Raw genomic sequence first — 10,729 nt, 5'->3', positions numbered from 1 at the left:
TTGTTATAGTCTTCTGCTGTTCATGTTTGATGCATGTGTACAATTTATTATTCAATTTATTGAGATTCGACAAAGTAATTGTCTGGCAAACCATAGCTTTAATGATTTTTTTCTGTTTTATATGAAAAGACTATAGGTATTTTAGGAAAATGGCTTAATAGATCAGTGTCTATAAGTATTCTTTTGCTTGTTATATATCTGTAGGTTGTGGAGACCCAGAGATATTTTCAGAGGAGTGTGATTCCATGTAGTAAATTTATTTTCTTCAGCAGAGTAAGTGCATGAAAGCTTACAGGAAGCTATAACTTGCAGAAATTATTTAAGCTACCCTTGGGCCCTTATAGTGGAACTGCATATCTTCTCAGTAGGGAATAGAGGAGAAAGAACATGACAGCACCTCCAATGGGAAGAGGATATTAGAATACAGGCACAGTCTTCAGTTAATGTCACTAGGCTACTGTGATAGCAGGTTGATGTTATTTGCAGTTGTTAGAGGGTAGATTTATCAACCACACTCTGACTTTGCAGCTAAGATTCATTTGCCATTCTTTGCTGCCTGGAGGCAGACATGGACTCCTAAAGCTCATTGACCTAAAGCATATTCTGTCTATTTACCTGGTGCTTTTGGGCAGAGATGTACAGAAATTTGGGTTCAGGAGATTGATGTCCTCTTTGAAATATTTAGAGGGCACAACAAAATAGTTTTAGTTGCTTAATGTCAACATCTGCCACCTGGTGCCACACTCTTGAAAAATAATGCCAATATTATTATTTGAGTGTGCCAATAATGCACACTCAAAGCCATAGAGCAAATATGTGTATATACTCTTAGATAGTAAAATCCACACTGGTCATAGGAGACAGGTAATATATTTTTCTTTACTAACACTATCACATAGAACCTAAAACAACATTTTAGCAGCACATACTCTCCAAGAAAGAGTGATTATTAAGTTTTATGAATTGCACATATGCAGTAATTACAATACTACATATAAGTGTATGTGCACATACATAGCAATATATCGGGAAAATACCTATATATTTGTATGTAACATATATACTATATATGCACACATATATACATAGAATCATAGACACATACAGACAAATAAAATCACTATATCTGCACCAGGATAGAGAACCTGACCACCTAAATTGTTATTCAGATGTTTTGACCAATGATACATCACTTTCCAGAATAATTCAGCAAACTTTGTTATTTTAGTAAATTTTATTTTTTATTAGGAGATTCATTTAGCAATCAAGATGATCCACCCTTAAATTCTGAGTGTTGATGACATGTGACAATTGGAATAAAGCAATTTGGATTGGGGATAGCTAGGTTGCCATCAAGAATTTGTATAATTACAAGAAAAGCCAGATTAATGTTATGATACTGGAAGAGTTCCCAGGTTTCTGTAGATTTCAGAACCATATTGATATACGTAACAGAGTGTTTGAATGATCAGCTTTTCTAGCATTCCCAGTTCTTCTGCTGTACAAATCTCAAAACATTTGTTCTAAGAATCAACATATAAACACAAAAGCCATCTTACATGTAACATTAAATGTTTTATTGAATGAATGGATGAATCAATGGTAAATACATAGTGAAATCCATCTATGAATCAGCACAACTAGAATAAACAAGTCCAAATCTATCCCCAGTGGTGACAAGGTAATTTCCTAAGTAAGTGGCTTCCAATAGTAAATTAGACTCTTGGGAGCCACAGTATTCTTCTAGGTCAGTAAGGGAGGAGGTTGTACAAGCAAAAGGAGAAACCCTAAAAGCCCCAGATTCCTAGAAGGAAAACACTGAAAGTATGACTCCAGGAGCTTCAAATTCTTATCTCTCAAGAGAAGATTCCTGAAATGCAAAGAATCTAAAGAAAAATCTATACACAGCCCTACATCTTTCTGTATCAGAGAAATCCATCTATTTCCACAGCTACTTGTTACAGAGTCTATATGTTGGCAGGATTCTCAAAGAAGCAAACATAGAGTAGATACAGGGGCAGATACACATTCTGTGGTGCAAAACATTACACATTTTTAAAACTAACAGTATCATAAACGTTGCTAATTCCAGGAAAATAATGTAATATTAACTAATTAACTGTGAGATGTATCTCTATAATATTCCCTTCCCTGAAATTTTGGCTTCATACTATTAAAGTAGCAAAATGAAAAAGATTTTGTAATACAATTATCTAGAGGAAAATAAGTAGATCAGTTAATCTTTCTTCTAACATGATTGATCAAAATTTGTTTTCTAAGGCTGAGGCAAGAGGATTGCTTGAGCTCAGGAGTTCAGGACCAGAATGAGAGACATAGAGAGACCCTATCTCTACCCCCACACACACAAAAAAATCCAGGTATGGTGTCAGGCACCTGTTGTAACAATTACTTGGGAGGCCGAGGTGGGGGGATCTCTAAGGCCTAGGAAGTCGAGGCAGCAGTTAGTGGTGATCACGTCACTAAACTGCAGCTTAGGTGACAGAGAAAGACTGTGTCTCAAAAAAATTTTTTTTTAATTTTTAATTTTTTTTATTAATAGCTTAGAGAAATTTTTTTAAAGCTTCCCAAAGTTTCCCTAGAGTTTTATGTCTTGATGCTGTGTAAGTCAGCATAGTGGGAAATCAGGATATTCCTGGTAGTCATTCCTATATCAGGGCAGCTTGCAACAACTTAACTGTATGTGGAAGCAATTGTGAACCACATAAATGCATCCTTCTACGTCAATCCAAACCAGATTCCCAAATCAACTTCCCTTTTGCTATGTCTCAAAGTATTCACAACCCCTCCAAAGCCATCTGACATGAGGGGAAGTCAGAGTGAAAATAGCACTCTTAGTTGATTACGGTTAAAAAAAATCTCATTTTTGCAAATTTTACACATGGCTAGTGCCCCTCCTAGAGCCTTGGAGGGGGCCCATGAGAATGAAATGCCTTTCCAGTGGACAGTTGCCTCTAATCACTCAACTCGGGTATAGTTTTTCTGTGGCCCCTCATAGCTAAGTTGGGAGGCCCAATCCCTCCACTTATTTCAAGGGAATTTACCTAGGCCCTGTTATGAACTGGGATCCTATATCCCATGCACTAATCAGTATTTTCAGAAAATAGAGAGATTCAGAATATGAACTTTAGAGCTGGAGAGAAAGGACATCAGCAACCACACAATCCCCTTCCCACCTCATGGATGATTAAAATGAAATCCAAGGAAAGTTAACATGTGTGTAGATTTATTTCTCAGTTGTCTTGTGAATCAAGTATTTAGGGTTCACTAAACCAACATGGAGTGTTTTCCATGTACAGGGCATTCTCCCATCAAATCCTTACAATGAACTTGTGGGATAAATGAACCCCATTTGACCTACAAGAAAAGTGAATCTCAGAGAAATTAAGGGTCTTTCTGGCCTTATTTCACACAGTTAGTAAATTGCATAGTTCAAGTCCACATTCTTGCCCACTATGCTATAGCATCTCAAGTCACCTAATGGGTATGATCTCCTCCCACTAAAGATAATATAAATAATAATTTTTTTGCATTGTCTTATTATTTCACATTTCACAGCTTTCTTAAACATTACACTGTCGCTTAAAATAAATTTTGTAGGAATTAATATTATCCACTTAATTAAAAAACTAAGGTTTAAAGACACTGGGACACATGTGTTACCAATAAATGATGAAGGTGAGCCTCAAGTCCATTTTCTTTCTATTCTAGGTCCTATGTTCTTTCCTCCTACTCCCACTGGTCAGTGATCTATTAGAGGAACTGTAGCTACAATCGTCCCTCTTATAGAAACTTTCAGTGGCTGTCAAGAGCCATGGCCTATAAAAGTAAAATCAGCATAGACTGAGATACCTTTCTTACAGCTTTCTCCCAGTAGGTCTGTGTTTGAGGCCTTCTTCTAAGGTTAGAAGATCCTGACACCTCTCTTATCTTATTGAAGATAATGGACTTCAGTTGCAAAGTATTTATTTTCAGCATGTTACGCTAAAAGTATTTGAAGTGTAACCCTAGTAAATAATAAAGTTGAAAGTTGTTACTCAGGATGTAGTTTATTTCTTCATTGCAGTACTTGTTTATATTCTGTGAGAGCTCAGTGTAGTCTGTTGACTCATCAGCCCCAAAGTAGGGACACTGTGTTGCCTGTTCTTCCTTCTCATAACTTTCCCATATAAACCTGTTAAGTTAAAATAAAGTTGGCCTATGATGCATTAGGGCTGGAGACATGAGTATCATCTCATGTTTAGCTTAATTTAAATATAGATGGTTTCGCATATATAAACATGTATAGATATGTGGACACATAGAGTTAGTATACACACATATTTCCTTGATCTTTAAGCTCAGAGTACCTAAAAGTAAACACACCCCAGTAGCAATGAGCAGACCCAATGCCCAGATCTTTATTTCCAACACTATTCTCCAATAACAGGAAGCAGTGTTCCTTTGAGAAATGAGAAATGGTTGATTCTAAGATTGGAGCATAAAATATACAAGATGAGCCTGCAGTATATTGCTGGGAAAGAAAGACAGAAAGATGAAAGAAAGAAAGACAGAAAGAAAGACAAGAAAGAGAGAAAGAAAGAAAGAAAGAAAGAAAGAAAGAAAGAAAGAAAGAAAGAAAAAAGAAAGAAAGAAAGAAAGAAAGAAAGAAAGAAAGAAAGAAAGAAAGAAAGAAAGAGAGAGAAAGGAAGGAAGGAAGGAAGGAAGAGAAAGAAAGAAGAAAGAAGGAAAGAAAAGATGAAATAAAGAAAGAAAGAGAAAGGTGAAAGAAAGAAGAAAGCAAGGTGAAAGAAAGAAAGGAAGGAAGGAAGGAAGGAAAGAAGGAAGGAAATATATGTCCTTTCAAAGCTGCAATAGTTTAATGAGGAAAGTAAAGCAGTATTGGATTATAACCCAAAGTATAAAATAAATATCCATGAGTTTGTATTAATATTAATTAATTAATTAATTAAGTGGGGGTGGGAATGGACAAATTTTTCTTGCAGGGGAATTCCAAGTAATTGTTGTAAATACTCCACCTAGAAGAAACTGAAGAAGTTGTTCGCCACTCCTTAAGAGTGTATAGTGACTTTTTTCCAAGAAGTACAATATGGAAAGAGTGATAAAAAGAAAATTATATCTTATTATGGAGAAACATGACAAGCACTAAATCAGCTTGGTGAACAAGTTTAACATCAGCAGTGATGAATCATATTTATCACACGTATCCCTAAATTATATAATCAAATGAGACTTTCCTATGATGGTCATCCTCCCAAAAACCCACCATAATCCCAGTCTAATCATGAGGAAAACATCAGACAACTTCTAGTTGAGGATCATTCTACAAACCAACACTTCTCAAAATCAAGGTGATCAAAAACAAGAAAAGACTGAGAAGATGTACAGCCAAAATGAGCCTAAGAAAACATGACAACTAAATGTAATCTGGTCTCCTGGATGGGATCCTAAAATCAGAAAAAGAACATTACATAAAAACTAAGGCAATCTGAATAATCTATGCATTCAGCAAATAATAACTCAGCTAATAATGATTAATCAATATTATCCATCAATTATAACAAATGCATCGTACTAATATGTTAGGAAAAACTGGACACTGGTCATATGAGAATGCTGTATTATCCTCCCAATTTTCCTGTAAATCTAAATCTGTTCTAACATTTAAATGTTTATTTTAAAAGTACTCTGAATCTTAGAGAACAACTAAATAAATGTTTATACTAATAATAGTTCTGAAAAATGACATTACATACTGACAGATACCCATGCTGACAAATACTAATTTTGGGAAACAACAACAAATGAACACACAAACACACACAGTTTCACCTTCAAAATTAAGTACTGTCTCTATTACCTAATTAAATCACTATATTTCAGTTTTCCTCCAAACATCTGCAGTACATATCATTAAATGGACATATAAGATTCAACTGACAATTTTTACCCATTTCAGAGACTCTGTAGAATTTTGTGCCAATAATATACGTATTTCAGGTTTATGGAGACAGTTTCATTAAAAGCATGTCTCAAAGATGAGAGCTGCAAAAATCTGCATCTTACACAATAAGAGTGTTCTTGAAATTCTCTCTGCAAGTATTGAACTTCTTTTGACACTACTGTTACAAAGTCAAGAAAATTAATACGCATAAAAAGGAATAAAACAAAACCAAATATTCTGGCAGTTGGAATTTAAAACCCTACAGAGGACTTAAATCAGTCCTTATCTTGACCTATGTTTTGCTCTAAGCTCAATTAAGATGTAAAGACAAAATAAAAAGATTCTGGTGCAGATTTATCATGTTGTATTAACTGTGGCTACATCTTACTATTTGATTTTGAGAAAATATATCCTTTAGCTACTGGGTTGTCTTTAAACAACTAAAAAGAAATACTCATCAGAATTCTTGAATTATTTGTCACCTTAGACAATCGACTCCCCAAATTTATTCAAACTTCCAGACAATACTTCAACAATTACTATATTAACTCAGAACAATTTCAACAACCTTACTGGAATACTCTGAAATATGGTATTATAAAATAAATAATAGACACAGAAATAGGATTGGGTATACTGGGGTGTAGTGGAAGAATAAGGAGGATATGGTGATAAACATATACAGAACATAAAGAAGGATATGGTGATAAACAGGATAAACAGAACAACAGATAATTTTTTTAAATGGAAAGTTGGAGAGATTTGCACTAATATCAAAGAAGCAGAGAGCGATAATCAATAAATACCTCAAGATATAAACAGGTTGTCTATAGAGAAACTAGCACTGCAATCAAGGTGATATATCCTTGTAAAGATAAAATAATATGTGATTAATAAGCATATAGATATTTGACTGAGAAATTTAGATCATGTCTTTCCATTAACTACAAAACTTTCAATGGGCTGTTGAATATTCCAATGTAGCAATACACATATTCCTTTTTAAAAATTGGTAAGAGAAAGAACAAAATTATTGCCACAAATGAAATAAAAATTTGAGAGTGGAGAAGGTGATTTTAATAGTTTACAAATTTGGATAATAATTCTTTATGATAAAGATGGATTGTCTTCCTCATAGAGACTTTCATTTCCTTCTAAAATGAGCATTCAGAATATCAAACAAGTGCTTTCTCACAAACTCCAATCCTTTGAAAACTTTCATCCATATAAAATAATTTGTGAATATAAGTAGTATAATTTCTGCCAATGCACTCAAAATACATTGACATGTTTTACTTCTTGTTTGTATCTGATGACTTCAACAAAGATGACTGGGTACATTCCTATGACCTCCGGCCTCTGGGAAGTTTTCAGGGGGAGAATATGTTCTTCCTTATTCTACTGTTTAACCTTCAATTTATCCTGCAAATCACTAGGAGAGTTCCCAATTATTATTTGGGGGAACATTCAGTTCACTTCTCCTGAATGCAAGCCTATACAGTAGTTAAATGAAGGAAATACTCTCTCTCTCTTCACATATGGGAAACTGAGACCTGAATAAAGAAAAGTGATTTGTCTAGAGTTACAGGTAATGTGGTAATGTCAGAGACAGAAGCCAATGTGTAACATCCTCTCTCAGACATTGTCATGAAGGCCTAGTGCCAAAAAGCGACTTTTCAGAGTCCTGAATCTATTCGGCTACCTGTTATTAAACCGTCATTACTAATAAATATTCTTAGTTTTTAACATCCAATTGTGTTTATTGGGATGGTTTTCCATTTATCTTGATTCAGAATGATATTAGTGCTGCTTCCTCCTACAGGAACATCTGCATGTCCTGCTTTTTTTTCCCTGTAGGCTGGGCAGAAGACAGTAGAGCAGCCAACACACAAAACCACCATTGGTGCATGGCTAAAGACCATGGCCATTTTACGGCATCTTGAACATTCACACCCACAAAGTAGGAACTGGAGCTCTGCATCAGGTACTTCTTGTGTTTCTTCTCCTCCTTTCCTGAAAAAGGGTAAAGAATTTCCTTTACAAGAGGCATATTCTCATACGGAGATCATAACTGCCAGAAAAGCTAAATATCCTTAATTTTAAAAAATCTTAATTACCCAAGATATGCATGAAACACCAATGTCCCCCAGAGGGAAAAGTGTGATGGCTTTTACAACTACAGGTAAACAAAATATATAGACATACAATATCTAGAGAGCAAAGCCAAAAATAGTGGTACTCTCATTAAAGTGACCAGTTGCCTCGTGAATAGCATCATGAATCCTTACAACCCTAAGAAAAGTAAATGTATTATTTTCATCATCCAATATTTGTTGAGCACTAGGCATAATCTGTAGAAAAGTGGGGAAAAAAGGAAAACTAAGAAGCGAATTCTCTAGCTACATCTGTCTACCTTCTATTTAACAAATGTTAAATAAAGCACTCATTATGTTTCTGGTACTGTTTTAAGGACTTTACAAATATTTACAAAATTTAAACACCATAAGATCCATTGAGATAGGTGCTATAATTATCCCATTTTCAAAGGAAGAAACCAGGCACAGGAAGGTTACTTGCCGAAGGTCACACCAATGGAAAGTGGCAGAACAAGGATTCCATTCCAGGGGATCTGCTTCAAGAATTCATGCACAGAATTGCAGCTCTCTGCTACCTTTGTTGAGTAGCACTTTGTGGAGTTACTATTAAAGCAACTACTCTCTTCAAAGTTTTAGAGAGCTTTGCTGGGTGATGGCGGCTATAGGTAAAAAATTTGGAGAAAGTACTTACTAAAGTCCCATCAAGCTCTTAGCTATGTGCTATGAGCAATAATTTCACAAAAGTATAAAGATTTTATTAATTTTAAGACAGTAGATCAGTATAATCCAGAGACTGCCTAATACAAGTTTAGTCAAATACCTGACACAGTCTGACTGTGAAATTCTTCCCTTGTTTTTTCTTCTCTTTCTCTGATAACATTTGAAAATTCACCTTTAATAGTCCATTAACATATTTATTGAATAACTCCTATGGACAAGACACAAATCTATGGACTACGGGAGATTTTTACCAGTCAGAGAACTTTTTCTCCCATGGATGCTTACAATCTAGTTAACATGATAACAGATTTCCCTAAATAAGCAATTAACAAAGCAGTAAATAATAAATGTTGAAAGAGTGTTACAGATAATAAGTACTATGAGGAAGTTAGAGACCTGCTTCTTCCTGCTCCAGTAATTGCTTATACATACCCTTATCAGGGCAATTAACAAGGATAATTATTCACTTGCTGAAGATAATTTACCTGCTGTCTCTTCTACTAGAATGTAAGCCTCTTGAGGACAAGAAAGCAGTTTTATTCATCATTGTTTCCTTGATGTTTAGCATAGTATTTGGTATTCAATAAATACTTAATATGTACTTGATGAATGAATGAATGCATGAATAAATAAATAAATGTTTCCTTTTATTTATTTATTTATTTATTATTGCATTTTAGAAATAAATGTTTTCTAGAGGCAGGCATTTCTTTTGTGGCCAGTACAGTATAATGGTAAATCTCTGGAGTCAGGCTGTGTTGGTTTGAACCTAAGCACTACCTTTGAAAAGTGTGTGATTCTGCAAAATTTAACTGATTTCTCTCCATTTCATTTTGCTCATTAGTAAAATGATAATAATAGTACCTTTTGTCATCAGCTAATTTGGCTATGGAAGAAATCACCCCAAAAGCTAATGACTTGAAACAGCAGCCATTGATTTAGCTCAGGGTTCTGTGGATCTGTCATTTGGAGTACTTTGGTTCTCCTGTCTCAGCTGGGCTCATTCATGCATCTGAGTTCAGCTATCAGGCAATCTGGGGAATGACCTGTCCACACGGTGTGTCATCTTCTACCTGACTAGCCTGGGCTTCATCACATGGCATATGACAGGGCTCTAAGAGGGAGAGTTGAAACATGCAAGGTCTCTTGAAGCTCAGACTTAGAATTGGCACAAGGTCACTTCTGACACATTCCATCAGTCAAAGCAAGTTACAAGGTCAGCTCACATTCAATCATTGGGTAAGTCGATTCCACTCTTGATGAGAGGAGCAGCAAAGTCACATTATAATGTGGTATGTATACCAGGAAGGGTGGAAACTTTTCCAATCTCCCATACTCTTTCATAGGATTAGCAAGAGGATTAAGAAAATAAAACATCTAAAGGATTTAGAACAGTGTCCACCACAAAGTAATAAACTCAATAAGTAATATCCATTATCATTCTGTTGGAGGTTGCCAGGAAAAGTTTTATAGTGGAAAGAAATCTGAGTTTACTCTTGAGAGATAAGTGGGATATCTATGGGTGGAGAATGAAGACCTTTCAAAAAGACACAGCCTAATAATAGGTGCTGTGGTTTAACAGTGGAACATGTCTGGAACAAGCTGCCCAGGCAAGCTAGAGCTAAATACTGGGAACCTGGAATGTGGGCCACAGAGTTGGGCTTGACAGCAAAATAATAACAAACCATTGGCTTTTGCCTAAATGTTAGCCAATAGCACCATTTCTTATTGTTATTTCAGATTTCGTGTTGTTTAATAAGCCTCTCAGTGCTGATGGTTTTGTGATCTCTTTGGCCACATCTACTCAAGATTTAAAAATAAAGAACTAGAAATCTGTGAGTTGTGCCTGGGTTTTGCCACTCCCTAACTTTGAAGGAGCTACGTGATCCTTCTTTATTCAATTTTATTCCATGTGTAAAATGGAATAATTTCGTCCTTTATCCATCCATTC

The 10,729-nt window shown here is 35.2% G+C and overlaps 1 protein-coding gene across 1 annotated transcript in view; it reads right to left on the bottom strand.

Moving 5' to 3' along the window:
• Positions 1–4,898: 4,898 nt before the first annotated feature.
• LOC108288242 overlaps positions 4,899–10,729 on the bottom strand; it is an 11,529-nt gene continuing 5,698 nt past the window's right edge. The window contains exon 7 of the mRNA XM_037730929.1: positions 4,899–7,975. Within this exon, the coding sequence (XP_037586857.1) occupies positions 7,779–7,975 (197 nt within the window). The 3' untranslated portion in view covers positions 4,899–7,778. The remainder of the gene's footprint in view (positions 7,976–10,729) is intronic.

The sequence above is a fragment of the Cebus imitator genome, unplaced genomic scaffold (assembly GCF_001604975.1).
Source record: "Cebus imitator isolate Cc_AM_T3 unplaced genomic scaffold, Cebus_imitator-1.0 Scaffold369, whole genome shotgun sequence".
Classification (NCBI taxonomy): Eukaryota; Metazoa; Chordata; class Mammalia; order Primates; family Cebidae; genus Cebus; species Cebus imitator.
Note: the sequence above shows the minus strand (reverse complement) of the source record. Positions and strands in the feature narration are given on the sequence as shown.